The sequence below is a fragment of the Diospyros lotus genome, chromosome 7, assembly GCF_014633365.1.
Source record: "Diospyros lotus cultivar Yz01 chromosome 7, ASM1463336v1, whole genome shotgun sequence".
Lineage (NCBI taxonomy): Eukaryota > Viridiplantae > Streptophyta > Magnoliopsida > Ericales > Ebenaceae > Diospyros > Diospyros lotus.
This window is the reverse complement of record NC_068344.1, coordinates 4,166,273-4,182,449: the sequence shown is the minus strand read 5'-3', so window position 1 is coordinate 4,182,449 and position 16,177 is coordinate 4,166,273. Positions and strand designations below refer to the sequence as shown.

The following is a 16,177-nucleotide window of genomic DNA, read 5'->3' as shown; positions in this document are numbered from 1 at the left end:
AAATTGGGTTGCCCATAGATTTAACTTTCTTGATTATAGTTGCCGAGTTCTTTCAAAAGCTAATTGAGAAAGTTAAGTGGTAAAAGGCAAGAATGTGAGCTTATTAAAAGAAAAAGCCAATAAAGAGTGCTATACACGAGGGTTGAGTGAATTAAACAAATTGAGAGGAAACACGTGAGGGAGTGCTTGTGAGGTTATATCTGAATTTTTATGCAGGTTACTAACATGGACCCAAAAGACAAAGGAGTTAGAGAAGAGGGGAGTAGTGACAATTCATTTGTGATCCAAGCAATGCAACAACACTTTGAACGCCTCAATGTTATGTTTGGAGAATTGACTGACAAAATAGAAAGAATAGAAAAGCAAGAAGTTGGCCCAACCGATGTGAGAAGAAGACCAGCTCGTGAAAGTGCTAACTTGGGGAGACAAAGTTATCTTGATGGATATGAGGATGATGGAGAAGATGACTTAAACTTTGATGATCAATCTACTTTGCCTAGATTCGGCCACAGATTTGGAAGAAGAAATGTGAGGAGGCCGAGAACTCTAGATCGAGATGGAGATGATGAGCGAGAATTTGAGGATCAAGCCACAAACAAATTAGGCAATGAACGGGCTAACAGATTTGGTGGGAGGAATCCGGGAAGAAGGGATACCTATGATCGTGACTTGGGGAGTATTAAAATGAATATTCCTTCATTTCAAGGAAAGAATGATCCGGAAGCCTATTTGGAGTGGGAAAAGAAAGTGGAACTTGTGTTTGACTGTCACAACTACTCCGAGGACAAAAAGGTAAAACTTGCTGCTGTTGAATTTACTGATTATGCTATAATTTGGTGGGATCAAGTTGTTTTGAATAGGAGAAGAAACTGTGAACAGCCTGTGGACACTTGGGAACAAATGAAGTCAATCATGAGAAAAAAGGTTTATTCCAAGTCATTACTATCGAGACTTGTACCAGCGACTACAAGGCCTCACTCAAGGTGCCCGAAGTGTGGAGGATTACCACAAGGAAATTGAGGTTGCCATGATTCGAGCCAATGTGGAGGAAGATAGGGAGGCAACCATGGCTAGGTTTTTACAAGGGCTAAACAGAGACATTGCCAATGTGGTAGAGCTACAACATTATGTTGAGCTAGAGGATATGTTACACATGACCATGAAAGTTGAGAGGCAACTCAAAAGAAAAGGTGTTATACAGGTGGGACAGATTTCGGGTTCATATTCAACTTGGAAACCAAATTGGAGCAAAAAAGAGGAAAAGACAGATCTTAAAACCAAATTCAAGCCGAAGCCTTACAAGGGCAAGGAAGTGGGTCCTAGCAAGGAGAAAGGTACTTTTGAACCTCAATCTAATTGAAATCAGGATATAAAATGTTTTAAGTGTTTAGGCCAGGGACATATTGCATCTTAATGTCCCAACAAGAGGACAATGGTTTTAAGGAGCAATGGAGAGGTTGAAACTGAAAGTGAAACAGAGGCTGAATCTTTACCACTAATGGATGAGAGTGATGGAGAAGAGCAACCCGTGAATGGAGTCGTTTTGGTGATAAAGAGAGCTTTAAACTTGCAGGCAAGAGAAGAGAATGAGGTGCAACGTGACAACATTTTTCACACAAGGTGCCACATCAAAGAAAGAGTGTGTAGAATGATTATTGATGAAGGAAGCTGCACCAATGTAGCTAGCACAAAATTGGTGGAGAAGCTCAATTTGCTAACTCAAAAACATCCCCAGCCATACAAGCTACAATGGCTAAATGATTGTGGTGAGATTAAGATAAATAAACAAGTGTTAGTTTCATTTTCCATTGGTAGGTATTGTGACAAGGTTCTTTGTGATGTTGTGCCAATGCAAGCTGGTCATATCCTCTTGGGGAGGCCATGGCAGTTTGATAGGTGGGTCAAGCATGATGGATACACTAACAAATACTCTTTTGTAATGAATGGGAAGTCTGTTACCCTTGTACCCTTGACACCCCAACAGATATATGAAGATCAGATGAGGGTTAAAAAAGAGAATGAAAAGAAAAGAGGGAGTGATCAGAACGAGGGAAATAAAAAAGAGGAAGAGCAAAAGAGTAAGGAAGAAGAGAGTGAATATGAGGGGATTCAAAAGGAGAGAAATTTAGAGAGAAGAAAGAAGAATGAGAGTAAAAAGGAAAGAAATTTAGAGAGTGAAAAGGGAAAAATAGAGAGAAAAAAAGGAAGTTTTTATGCAAAAGAGAGAGATGTGAGGAGTGCTTTTTATGCTAGGCAGCCTATGTTTGTACTCTTGTACAAAGAGGCTTGCTTAAATACTAATGAATTTGACCTTTCTTTGCCTAGTGTTGTTAAATCTCTTTTGCAGGAATTTGATGACGTCTTTCCCAATGATATTGCAAGTGATTTGTCACCTTTGAGGGGAATAGAGCATCAAATAGATTTCATCCTAGGAGCAATAATTCCTAACCGACCAGCTTACAGGAGCAATCCCGAGGAAACGAAGGAGCTCCAAAGGCAAGTTGAGGAACTTTTAGAGAAGGGATATGTAAGAGAGAGCATGAGTCCATGTGCGGTTCCAGTCTTACTTGTGCCTAAAAAAGATGGGACATAGAGGATGTGCGTGGATTGTCGAGCCATCAACCAAATCACTGTAAAGTATCGCCATCCCATTCCTAGATTAGATGACATGTTAGATGAATTGCATGGTTCATGTATCTTTTCTAAAATTGATTTAAAAAGTGGATATCACCAGATTAGAATGAGGGAAGGAGATGAATGGAAAATTGCTTTTAAAACAAAATATGGTTTATATGAGTGGTTAGTGATGCCCTTTGGGTTAACTAATGCCCCTAGTACATTCATGAGGTTGATGAACCATATTTTGCGTCCTTTTATAGGCAGGTTTGTAGTGGTTTACTTTGATGACATCCTAATCTATAGCAAGACCTTAGATGAGCATCTAGAGCATTTGCATAATGTTCTAAGTGTTTTGTGAAAAGAGAAGTTATTTGCTAATCTTAAGAAGTGTTCCTTTTGCACAAATCAGATTGTGTTCTTAGGATATGTTGTAAGTGATAAAGGGGTTGAGGTAGATGGGGAGAAAGTTAAAGCAATCAAAGAATGGCCTACACCTAAATCTATCACCGAAGTGCGAAGTTTCCATGGCCTAGCAAGTTTCTACAGAAGATTTGCTAGGGATTTTAGTACTTTGGTCGCACCCTTGACTGAGGTTATTAAGAAGAGTGCGGGTTTTAAGTGGGGAAGTGAGCAAGAAAGAGCTTTTAATTTAATCAAAGAGAAATTAAGTTCTGCACCAATACTTGCCTTACCCAATTTTTCTAAAACTTTTGAGGTTGAGTGTGATGCTTCAGGTATTGGCATTGGAGCTGTCTTAATGCAGGAGCGGCACCCCATTGCATTTTTCAGTGAAAAGCTAAATGGAGCAACTCTTAACTACTCTACATATGATAAGGAACTGTATGCCATGGTTCAGGCCTTGGAGACATGGCAGCACTATTTATGGCCGAAGGAGTTTGTCATACACACTGATCATGAATCCTTGAAGCACTTGAAAGGACAAGGGAAGCTGAATAAATGACATGCAAAATGGTTAGAATTCATTGGGACCTTTCCATATGTGATCAAATATAAACAAGGAAAAGAACATGTGGTTGTAGATGCATTATCTCGTAGGTATGCCCTTATTTCAACTTTGAATGCTAAACTGCTATGATTTGAATTTATTAAAGATTTGTATCCAAGTGATCTAGATTTTGCTAATGTCTATGGGGCTTGTGAGAGAATGGCTTTTGGGAAATTCTATAGGCATGAGGGGTATTTGTTTAGAGAGAACAGAATGTGCATGCCTATAAGTTCTTTGAGAGAATTACTTGTGCGGGAGGCTCATGGGGGTGGCCTAATGGGACATTTTGGAGTGAGAAAAACATTAGATGTATTAACTGAGCATTTCTTTTGGCCACATATGCGACGGGATGTTGAGAGGGTTTGTGGAAAGTGTATCACTTGTAAGCAAGCCAAATCAAGAGTTTCACCCCATGGTCTATATACTCCTTTACCTATTCCGAGTGAACCTTGGGTTGACCTTTCTATGGATTTTGTATTGGGTTTACCTAGATCTAAGAGGGGAAAAGATTCTGTTTTTGTTGTTGTTGATAGGTTCTCCAGGATGGCACATTTCATTCCATGCCATAAATCAGATGATGCCAACAACATTGCAGATTTGTTTCTTAAAGAGATTGTTCGCTTGCATGGCATGCTAAAGACTATAGTCTCGAATCGAGATGCTAAATTCTTAAGCTACTTTTGGAAGACATTATGGGGTAAGTTGGGAACAAAACTTTTATTTTCTACTACTTGCCACCCACAAACGGATGGACAAACTGAAGTAGTGAATTGTACTTTGTCTACTCTATTGCGTGCCATCATTCAAAAGAATTTGAAGAATTGGGAAGAATGCTTACCACATGTGGAATTTGCATATAATCTTAGTGTCCATTCTGCCACTAACCATTCTCCATTTGAGATAGTTTATGGTTTTAATCCACTAACTCCATTGGATTTATTACCTTTACCACTTGTTGAGTGTGTCAATTTAGATGGAAAGCAAAAGGTAGAAATGGTGAAACACATGCACGAGAAAGTCCAGCAGCAAATTCAAAGACGAACCGAGCAATATGTTACTCAAGCCAACAAAGGTCGAAAGAAATTAGTTTTTGAACCAGGCGATTGGGTTTGGGTACATATGCGCAAGGAGAGATTCCCAGCTCAAAGGCGTTCTAAGTTGCATCCGAGGGGTGATGGACCATTTCAAGTGATTACTAGGATCAATGACAATGCCTACAAGTTGGACCTATCTAGTGAGTATAATATAAGTGTCACCTTTAATGTTTCTGATTTAACTCCTTTGATGTAGGTGATGATTCGTGGACGAATCCTCCTAAGAAGAGAGGGACTGATGAGATCAATGGAGCTGTAAAAGATGTGAAAGATTCTCTAAGCCTATAAAGAGGTCCAATCACTCGAGCAAAGGCAAAGAAAATGAGAGAGACACTCAATAGGCTAATTGAAGACATTCGATCCAAATAAGCCTTTACTGGTGGATCTACCAATTGAAAGATAACAAATGGAAGTCAAGCCTATGTCCATTTAATCAGCATGCTAGCCTATTAGAAGATGACATGTGGCAGCCATTTGAAGATGACAAGTGGCATCCAAGCTTATGTCTATTTGTTGCTGGCCAACAAAATAGTAGTTTAATTTGTTAAATTGTACTATGGAGAGAGATGGGCCAGCCATTAAGGTAGTGGGGTGTGTGTGTGGCTGGTAGTTAATGATCATTAAAGTAGTGGGTAGTTAATGAGCATTTGGGTAGTGGGTAGTTATTGGGATTATAGGTAGTTATTTCAGGTTGGTAGTTATTTCATATTTGTTTTTCTATTTAAAGGGATTTGTAAACACTTTAAAAGGTTGGTTAATTTTTGTGATTATTGAAAGGAGAACTTTCTCACTTGGTTTTTCCAAGAACTCAAGACTTATCAAGATTGTTCCAATCTTGTGACGTCCAATTTTCAAGGCTTATCACTCCCAACTTCTTCTTCTCTTATTCTGAAGTGTGACGTCTATATCATTTTTTTTCTTATTTTGTTTTGTTGCTTAAATCTAGTTTAACTTTCTTAAGATGATGCTCAACTTGTTCGTGGGCTTTTAGATGCAACCAAAGGATTCTACCTATCCTCGCATCACCTCTGGCTCTCTGAAGGTGGAACCACTTTCAAAGTCTTTATGGAATGGTAGCAATGCCCCCACAAATCTAGCTGTGGCTGAGCCCACCATTACCCGGCTGAGCCCACCATTACCCACCATCTTGTTTGGGCATGATTTCCTGCCTCACCATATTTCCCCAAACTCACCTAATCATGTTAAGTTGAAGTAAAAATATTATTTATGTGTGGTGGATAAAAATTTATTTAAAAATTCAAAAATTTAAAATTTAAAATAATTTATGAATTTAAGATGGTATCACGTGGTTAGTCGTAAAATAATTACAATCTTTTAGAGACTAGAAGAATGAGAGAACATTACTAAATTGAAATGAAATATAAAAGAAAAATTAGACCTACAACCAAATCCAACAAGGCTCCCAAAGATTGGGCCCCTGATCAATCCAATGCTTGTTCTAAGATAAAATTGGGATTGCGATTGATAGGTAACAACTTCAAAATTGAGTAGGTAACAATTTCAAAATTGAGTAAGAGAGTAATAACAATTTAAAGTTTAATAAGTAAATAATTATATTTTTAAAATTCAATACATATTTGTTAAATTTTTTTACATTCCGTTAATCACATGAGTATTTTTTATTTGTAATATATAACGAGTAATGGATAATTGTCATTAAGTAAAATTCAATAAAAAAATAATAACAATTCAAAATTTAGTGAGTAAATTGTTACATATTTAAAATTTAGTAAATATATGTTAAATTTAATTAAAAGAGAGAGAGACCATTACTGAATTGAAGTGGAATATAAAAGGAAAATTAAACCTGAACCAAATCCAACATGGGTCCCAAAAATTGGGCCTTTGATCAATCCAATACTTGTTCTAAGATAAAATTGGGATTGCGATCGATAAGTAACAGCAGATACGAAACTTCTTGAAATCTTCTACTCACGTAGCAGATAAAATCAATCCCAATTCACTAAATCCTCACATCTTCAGGATTTCTACAAACAATTCGCATCATTTTTTACCAGCAGCAGGGAAAGGATCAAAGCCAGCATTCAGCATCGTTTCCAGCGGTCCAAACAGGGACTTCGGGAGGCTGTTCCTGTTCCACTCAAACCAATCCCAGCCACCGCATTTCTCCGGCTCAAGAACCCGCGGTACCTGATCGGGATCGGCCAGCGATGCTCGCAGGAAGATGCAAACGAGATGCACCGGCGGTTTCCCTCCCTCCGAGAAGAAGTTGTTGGTGGCCGTCAAGAACTCCATCTTCTCGATGTCCAATCCAGTCTCCTCCTTCACCTCTCTCGCTGCGCATTCCTCGAAGCTCTCACCTGGCGGTGCCGAAGGAATTCGATTCAGCGTAGATCTCAGTAACTTTGAATAGAATTGCAGACAGACACGTGTTTAACGATGATCGGCGATTTAGGTGAGGTGAGAATTCTCGCAACAGAAGTTTGGAAAATCACAATCGAAATGAAAGTGGAAAGAAACGGAACACGAATTGCAAAGAGGAAGCAGAGATTGAGACAGACCGAACTCGAGGTGGCCGCCCGGGAGAGCGAAGGTGTTGTGACCGATAGAGCCGAGCCGCCGCCCCAATAGAACCTTCCTCCCTTCCTTAAACAGGAACACGGCCACTCCGACCTTCGGCACCGGCGCTGGCGAGCCATTCGCACCACTGGCCATTGTTGGATGTTGCAAATCCCTCAGAATCAGTCCCTTTGCAGCCTCGGCAAAACCCTAGGTCAGGTTTTAGAGGCCGCAGCAGACGAGACAGGGGTGTTCGGCCGTTCAAACGGCGTCGTATTGTTATAAAAAAATTAATATTTGGGCGTGGCCATCAAGCAAGAATGCTGTTGACTTGACTTCCAGCGGTTCAAACAGCGGCTTGGGGAGGCTCTTCCACTCGCTCCAAACCCACCCACTCACCACATTTCTCCGGCTCTTGTTCAGGATCACTCTGGAGGACGCAAACCAGATGCACCGGCGGTTTCCCTCCCTTCTAGAAGTTGTTGGCGCCCATCAAGAACTCTTTTTTATCTTCTCAATGCCTAACTGCTTCTTGAAACGCCTTTCTGTGTTTTCACCTTATAAGTTTGAGATTTTATTTTTGGCCAAAAGGATACCCAACCCCTTACCTTTCATCATTTAACTATTTTACCTCTTTAACTTAAACAATGACCTATTAGTCCCATCAACTTCCAATTTTGAATCTTATAGATACCTGAGTCAACGTGTGTATTACACATGCAATTGAGGTGCGTGCAGCACATCACCTCCTTCTTCCTTCTTTCTCCTTCCCAGACTTCCTTGTCTCCAACAACTTCTCGCTCGTTGCCTCTCTCCTCATGCTCGCTGTCTCTCTCCTCCTGCCTCTCTCATCCCGCTCACTGCCTCTCTCTCGCTCTCGCTCTCGCTCTCTCTGTCGGTGGTCACCAGCAGCGTCGGAGGCATCAACCGAGGTTGGGGGTCTGTCGATAGCAGCGACCAGGTATAGGCGAGCAGATCTAGGCAATGGTCTTCGATTGGGGTCGAGGGGTGGCGTGGGAGGTGGGTCGCTGGCAGATCTGGGCATTGGACGTCGATTGGGGTCAGGGGGCCGCAATGGCGTCTTCCTTTTCCGCGATCGTCTTCTTCCTCTATCTGCCTCTCTCTAGCTCTCGCTCTCTCTCTGCCTCTCTCTCGTTCTCGCTCTCTCTTTGTCGGTCTCTCTCGCTCTCGCATCTCTCATTCTCTCTCTGTTTGTATCTCTCACTCTCGCTATCTTTCTTTTATTTCAGGCGGTTATCCGCCACCGGCCCTCTTCCTCTCTTGTAGATCGAGACACGTGGCACACTTTCATTGGCTTGGTCAATGTGAGGCCTACATCAGATGGCATGTGCAACTAACACAATAATGCTTGTTGCACTAAGGTATTACAAAATTAATAATTGAGGTACATAATAGGTTTAAAATTGAGAGATTAAGGCGATTAATAGGTCATTGTTTAAGTTAAGGGGGAAAAATGGTTAAAGGATGAAAGATTAAGGGGCTGGCTATGCCTTTAGACTTTTATTTTTTAAAAGCACTTTCCGCAAGGGTCTTTTGCCAATTCTTACAATTTACACCTTACTTTCACTTAATTTTTTATTTATTTTTTAATTCATTAAAAATTATGCTCTTAATCGAGATTTAATTTTTTTTATTTCTAATGGCTTTGTCTTTTTATCTAAACTTTTGTGTTTAGTTTAGTTTATCAAAGTGATGTGGCACCACCTAAAATTACCAGAATACCCTTACGCACTAATAGTCTCACTTGCCACGTGTATCGCTTGAGAGACTGACACGTGGCAAGTCAACAATCCAGAACGAACCCAGAAAAATCTGGGTCGGGCCGCGAGACTAGTTTCAACTTGACCGGGATTCTCAGGAGTCGTGCCCGCACATCATGGGTCTTATCTCGGGTACCCCATAACGGGTCCGCATATAAAAGACAAGAGTGATCACCAGGTATGACCAAGCCTTACAGCTCTTACATTTATTACGATTTGCATTTATTCTATCGATTTGAGCGTCGAAGTCCACCCCGGGGGACCCTAGCCCTACCACTCCGTTGTCTTGCAGGTTCTTCACCGAGGTTCGACATCACTAAGTTCAAGGTTCTATTCCCGAGGTCCAGCTGCAGAGGTGGCACGTGGTGGTCGGTCTCAAAAACCATCATCATTTGGCGCCCACCGTGGGGTCGACGTCCAAACTCTCCAGCCTCTTCTTCCTCTGCCTCGCGCTTCGGACTTCAACTCCTTACCTCAGACCTCGGTCTTTCCACAAGTATCAAACGACTTCCGCTCCTTGCTATAACTAACTACATGGCTCCCCGAAGGGATGTGACTCGTAGCCAGGCTAGTGCCAATCTAGAGGCCCCACCGCAATGGAAGAATCCACCACCTCCAGCCAATCTAGTGCTAGAGGACCGACTTACCAGGCTGGAGAATCAGGTCCAACAGTTAATTGAGTTGTTGACTGGTTATTTACACCAGAATGAACAACATTGTCTGCATGTGCCCTCTCAGCGGGCGGAGCACCAGTCACCTTCTCCTACTCAGGAGCCTCGTCAATCCCATCAGTCAGGCCAAGAAATCCACCCCTCTGAGGCGGTAGGATCTACTTTTTTCCCCTCACGAGAAGGAGGGACTTCGCAGGAGAGGTGATTGCGTTTCCTGGAGAGGTAAGTCTAGGAACTCAAAAAGGGAAAGGAAGAGCTGCCCCACCTCGGCTCTAACCAACCTTTGAGCAAAGGCATCATGTCAGAGGTTTCACCAGAAAAGTTTTGTATCCCATCCATCAAGCTCTATGACGGAAGCACAGACCCCTATGATCACGTAGAACTTTTCTCTTCTCACATGCTGGTGCAATCGGGGTCCAATGAGATGTGGTGCTGGGCATTTTCAGCTACTTTGGGAGGTCATGCCCAGACTTGGTACTCCTATCTTCCCCATTATCTTTTGTTAATAATAATAAAATAGGCTTTAAAATACGCTTTAACTTGACTGACCCGTTTCTTTGGCTTTTCTTTGTTACAGGCGTAGTTCGAGATTTCCTAAGCCAAACCGTGCTTGCTGAGCTCTCTTTGGCTCAAGCCCAGTTGTGGTTTTCCTTTCCTGATCTCTATCTTCATTCTCCTGGTCAGTGATCTCTTCTTGGTTATTTCTATTCATTTTTTAGCATGTCTTTTTCCTCTTACTCCTCTGATTCAGAAGCCTCCAGAACTAGCTCTAGTAGTGAGGAATTGAACATCGAGTTATCCAGTCCTTCCCATGGCCCCCTTCGTAGGCCTGAAAAACTTAGGAGGCCCGAAAGAGTTTCACCTCATTCCTCCTCGGAGTCTCATGTGAGTAGTGATCCCAACCTAGAAAACTTACTCGAGGATCTGACCATGGACCACTCCACCATAACTGAGAGAGAGCTATTTTCCCTCAAAAAATACCACCTCATCCATGATGAGTACTGGTACAGTGAACCCCGAGGTCTAAAAGCTCACTAGGCCCCCATGGTTGTATCACCGTATACGAGCAAGCCCTTGTCACCGACCTTAGGTTTCCCCTCATGGCCCCTGTAGTTGAGGTGTTCTCTGTCGTGGGGTTATGTTCCTCTCAGCTGACTCCCAATGGCTGGAAGTGCCTAGCTACATTTGTTCTCTGTTGTCGAGCTCGAGACACTGAGCCTATTACCCAACTCTTCTTTAGGATGTTCAAGGTAATCTCCATTAGTAAAATCGAATCTCGATTCGCCTTCTCACTCCTCAACCAACGTCAGTTTATAGTCGATAACCCCACGTCGATAAAACGATGGAGGAGTAGATTTTGCTTTGTTGGCTTGAAAGACGGGGGGATCAGTTTCGGGGTGCCAGTTGAGTGGGCTTTCCAGTCTTCAAAGGTCCATAGTCGTGGGATCACGTAGGGCGAGCTTCGTAATATTCAAATCTTGAGGAAGTTGAACCCTATCAGCGCTCGGGCCTTGATATGTGACCGTACCTTGTTCCTAGGGGGTTTATCCACTTACCCTTGCTTCGACCCCGATGTCACTTTGGGTAGTCATTTTCCCCTTATTTTCATACTTTTTTGACTACTTATTTTTCTTGCTACTAATATCTTGCTTGTACATTTGCAGCTGAGATTGTGAGTACGACTTTCATCTGGGGGAAGAACAAGCGGAGACCCGTAGATGATAAGGGCACCCCTGCTCCCACGAAGGGAAAGACTGCCTTGGATCCCCCTCCGACTGAAGAAGGGGAGCCTAGCCGCACTAGGAGGAAGAGGACTTCCCAACCTCTGAGACACCTCATGCCAGCCCCCGAGTCCCCCCCCCCCCCACATTATGCAGACCATGTTCATGACTGGGGTGTGAAGGAAAACGACCTTAGTTGACATAGCCAGGTAGCGAGGCGCATGATTCACCACTTCGCCACCCCCGCTGACCGTCAAATGCTGGCTGAACAGTCCTCGGAAGCAATAGAAGCCGCCTTGTGCAAGTATTTGGCCCAATTAATCCCTTCTACTTTATCAGCATCCTTCAGGCTTAGCTATGTTGACCTTACTTGTCTCGCTCATTATAGGTGATCACGCTCGTTTCAGACTTTTCTGGACGTTTTTCCCAAGCTTCAAAAAAGACCTTGGAGCTAGACACACAGTTGCATGAGAGGGACGAATTACTGGAGAGCTAGAGGAAGAACCTAGATGAGTTGTCCACCGAGCGGCAGGCTTTAGAGCTACGTATTCAGGAACTTGAGGTAGAGCTATCTCAAGCGCACTCAAAGTTGATATTTTACTCTTGAAAATAAAATAATGGTTTTGATAATGACTATATGAAAATCAATCTCTAAATCTTTATGAGTAAGTAATATATATGGACAAAATTTTTTTAATCAATCTATATGAATGAGAAAAGCAATCTTTAAATCTCCTTGAGCAAAGTTATGAAAATTTATATAGGAGGAATGTTGAAGCGTGGTAGAGTGTATTTAGATTCAAAATAAATATGTTTTAAAATAATCTCAACTTGCTTTCAAAAGAATCGAAATGAGGATTTGTTAAGTTTTCATTTTTTCAAAATGGATAGTCGACTATATGGTTCATTCCGTTGACTATGCCTGAAAATAGTCGACTATGTTGATTTGATCTGTCGACTATTTAAGGCTTCTGTCGACTATTTTTTCATCTGTCGACTATCAAGTAAGGATAGTCGACTATGGCTTTTCATCTGTCGACTATTTTTGTTCATTAAATTCAAAATTCTCTTCACATTTTTGCAATAGTCCACTGTGCATATGTATCTGTCGACTATGGGATCTTTTGTGTTAGAAGATAGTCGACTATGCCTTTTTGTCTGTCGACTATGTCTTGTTTTATTTGTAAAAATAGTCAACTATGCATTTTTTTCTGTCGACTATATCTTTTACAGAAAGCTTCCAACGGCTAGTTTTTCAACTCTAACGGTCACAAACAGCTACATTTCTCTTCAATCTTTTGAGAAGCCTATAAATACAAGTCATGGATGATCAAGAGAAGACTAATGGATGGAAAGGAAATTGTCGACGTTTGATTTCGGCCGACCGTGATTCGTTTTGGGCCGCGGTGAGTCAATCCAAAAATACCGAGCAGGAAGGAAGAAAACCCCTCCCCCCGACGTTCCAAGCATGTACACCAGAATCTTTTACGTGGTTCGGCCAGAACGATGCCTAGTCCACGGCCGCCATCTGATCATTCTCCCAGAGTGGCGGTATCTGATTATATTTTTCTTGTTCTCCTTTCTTGCCCCTCATGGTCTCTTTTATTTCCATTTATCTTGAGGGGCTTTTACAATCTAGATAATATATAAAAATACAGTGTTTGTATAATGGGGGACAAATAGTTCTTACCGCCTTCGCAAGACCGGGAGTGGGATCCTCATTACGAGGGGCATGGGCTGTTACAGATAAAGTGATCGGACCCTACCTCTGACTTCTCAGCAGCTTTGCCGCTCATGCGAGCTGGAGGTTTTAGGCGAGCGACCTGGATGGTCCAGCGATCTGGAGGATATTTCAGGAGCTCGTTAGTCGATTGCTCCGAGCTCGTTGGGGGATTACCGGGAGCTCGCCATATGCTCGCTTTACGAGTTCCGGATCTTTGGTGGAGGCTGGACCTTCCTTGACGAGGTCGTCCGGGCCTTCTAGGCCTTGGGTGATTGGGCCGGTCTATCAGACCGAGTCTGGCCCATGCGGGGTGATGCGGGAAATACATATAACAGAAATTATTTGAGCCTACATCGTATACACATTTGTATTTATATTGACTGTGCTTTAATTTTCTCTCTTCAAGGCTTTGATCTTTACTTGTAATTATTCATTTCAAGCCTTGTATCATTTTTGAGAGACATTGTAACTAAGATATTCATCTCTTAGATTCTCTCCAATTGTATATTTCTTGTTTTTCCTAACTTGTATAGCTAGAGGGCCTACTTGGTTTAAGTAGGAGGTTATATTTCCTAGCTTGTATAGCTAGAGGGCCTACTTGGTTTAAGTAGGAGGTTGTATTTCCTAGCTTGTGTAGCTAGAGGGCCTACTTGTGTAAGTAGGAGGTTTTAGTGAATTGGTTTAAAATCCTTAGTGGGAGCTAAGGTAGTGGATTAGACTTGGTTTAAACCGAACCACTATAAATCCTTTTTCTCATTTATTCTTCTTGCTTTACATTTGTCATTTTATATGTTCTATGTTTTAAATCACTAAAACCTCAATTGGGTCAAAAAGTTTTCAAGTTCTATCAAGATTTTTAAAATATCCAATTCACCCCCCATCTTGGTGTGTGCCATAGCACCTCCCGTTCTAACAAAAGTTATCCCAGGCGAACTCCATCATTCGTAAGTATGAGCGCAAGTATGTCGAGCCCATCAAACTTCTTGAGGTGGAGGAGTTCATCCAGCAGAACTTGCAAGAAGCTTGGACAAAAGGATTTCAAGCCCATGCGACTGAGGTGTTATGAGCTCATCCAGACTTGGACATGTCCAATGTTCGGTCTGTTGAATAAATTGTGGCCGAGATGGAGGACTCGAAGATGGCCGACGATAACGATGCTCCTCCTGATGCTTGAGTTTTTCTTCTTTTCCTAGCTAGGAATTTTTGTACTTCCTTCATCACCATGTATTGGACCATTGTGTTTTTATATAATGTCATTCCATTTTGACTCTTCATTTTTTGATTGCGGACATATGGGCCAAGACTAGTTGAACCCCATCCATTGCATAGTTGAAGAGGGCTAATCCGACCCTTGGTTCTCCCATGGTCGACAAACATGAGGGGGCGACCTGGGGTTTTTGACCCTTGGATTATAGCCCCTCATTTGCGAGGGAGGGTGCTGTGCTATAATTTTTTCTTGGCCATTAGTCTACCTTTGGGGACAGCCTAGGGCTCGTGACCCTTGGATTTTAGCCACTCCCTTGCCGAGGAGGGTGTTGGGCTAGAGTTTTTTTCGTGGCCATTAATCCACTTTTGGGGACGGCCTAGGGCTCGTGACCCTTGGATTTTACCCACTCCCTCACAGAGAAGAGTGTTAGGCTAGAGTTTTTTCTGTGGCCATTAGTCCACTTTTGGGGACGGCCTAGGGCTTGTGACCCTTGGATTTTTCTTTGACGAAGTGTTGTCCTTTGTGAAATTGCTATTAGATGGAGAGAATTCGAAGTCTTGCCATTAGTCGTAAAAAGAGTACAAAGAAGTTCAGGGAATTCCCTTGCTTATTGATAAAACTTCCTTAAGTTTTTCACGTTCCAAGTATGCTTTAAGGGCTTGCTTTCCATGTCTTCTAGTTGATATGCCCCTGGACTTAAGGATTCCACTACCCGGTACGATCCTTCCCAGTTCGAAGTTAGTTTATTCGCGTCTCGAGAATGGCTCACGTCGAACCGTCGCAATACAAGATCTCCTGGCAGGAAACTCCTAGCGTGGACTCGTCGATTATAGTACCTAGCAATGCGCTGGTTATACGCGGCTTGTCGAATTCGTGCCAGGTCTCGAAGCTCATCCATCAAATACAAGTTGCACCTTAGCCCCTGCTTGTTAACCTCCGGATCGAAATGCTCCACTCGGTAGCTCATCACCCCAATCTCGACAAGGATAAGAGCCTCCGAGCCATAGCACAATGTGAAAGGGAATTCTTCTATAGCCATTTGGGACGTAGTTCGATAGGACCATAGTATATTGGGGAGCTCGTCTACCCATCGGCCGTCTGCCTTCTCAACCTGAGCTCGGAGTCTTTGCAGAATGGTCCTGTTTATTAGCTCCACCTGCCCATTAGCTTGAGGATGGGCCACTGAGGTAAAATGCTTCTTAATCCCCAATTCGCGACACCATTCTTGCACCGATCGGTCCTTGAATTGGGTGCTGTTGTCCGTTATTATCACCCTCGGAATACCGAACCAATAGATGATGAATTTCCAAAGGAATTGTTTCACCATCCGGTCTATAATAGTCACCAAAGGCTCGGCCTCCACCCACTTAGTAAAGTAGTCGATGGCGGCTATCAAGTACTTGTTTTATCCAGCCTTCAGCAGAAAGGGCCCGAGGATATCCACTCTTCACTTGGCGAATGGACAAGACGAAACTAGGTGGGTGAGTTCAGCTCCTGGGGTATGAACTGGGTTGGAAGTTCTTTGGCATCTTTCACAAGTCCGGACCAACTGCACAGCGTCACTCATCATTGTTGGTCAGTAATACCCTTGCCGAAGTGCCTTCTGGGAAAGAGACTGTAACGCCCCGCTCCCACTTACGGGTGTTAATCGTGAACAATTACCCAAATTATCCACCTGCCCGGCCTTAGGTGAAGGGTGGACTATGTTTCAAGATGAAACGCCCTAGGTGGGAACTAGGCTCGTCCTTCCCTTCCCTCATTCCCAGGATTCACCAACGAAAGTGGGCTTTAACCACACCGCATTGGCTAAAAAG

At 42.7% G+C, this 16,177-nt stretch overlaps 1 protein-coding gene across 1 annotated transcript; it reads right to left on the bottom strand.

Annotated features, from left to right (window-relative positions):
* Window positions 1–6,532: 6,532 nt before the first annotated feature.
* Window positions 6,533–7,503, bottom strand: LOC127806473 (nudix hydrolase 1). The gene is made up of 2 exons (XM_052343795.1): window positions 7,263–7,503; window positions 6,533–7,061 (listed from the first exon to the last, which is right to left on the bottom strand). The coding sequence occupies exons 1-2, from the start codon at window positions 7,414–7,416 to the stop codon at window positions 6,745–6,747; spliced, it is 471 nt and encodes a 156-aa protein (XP_052199755.1). The 5' UTR covers window positions 7,417–7,503; the 3' UTR covers window positions 6,533–6,744.
* Between the last annotated feature and the right edge of the window lie 8,674 nt (window positions 7,504–16,177).

Coding starts and splice junctions, on each gene's coding strand:
- LOC127806473 (XM_052343795.1), bottom strand. CDS start 7,416: ATGGCCAGTGGTGCGAATGGCTCGCCAGCGCCGGTGCCGAAGGTCGGA. Junction 7,062..7,262: donor GGGCGGCCACCTCGAGTTCG/GTCTGTCTCAAT, acceptor CGGCACCGCCAG/GTGAGAGCTTCGAGGAATGC.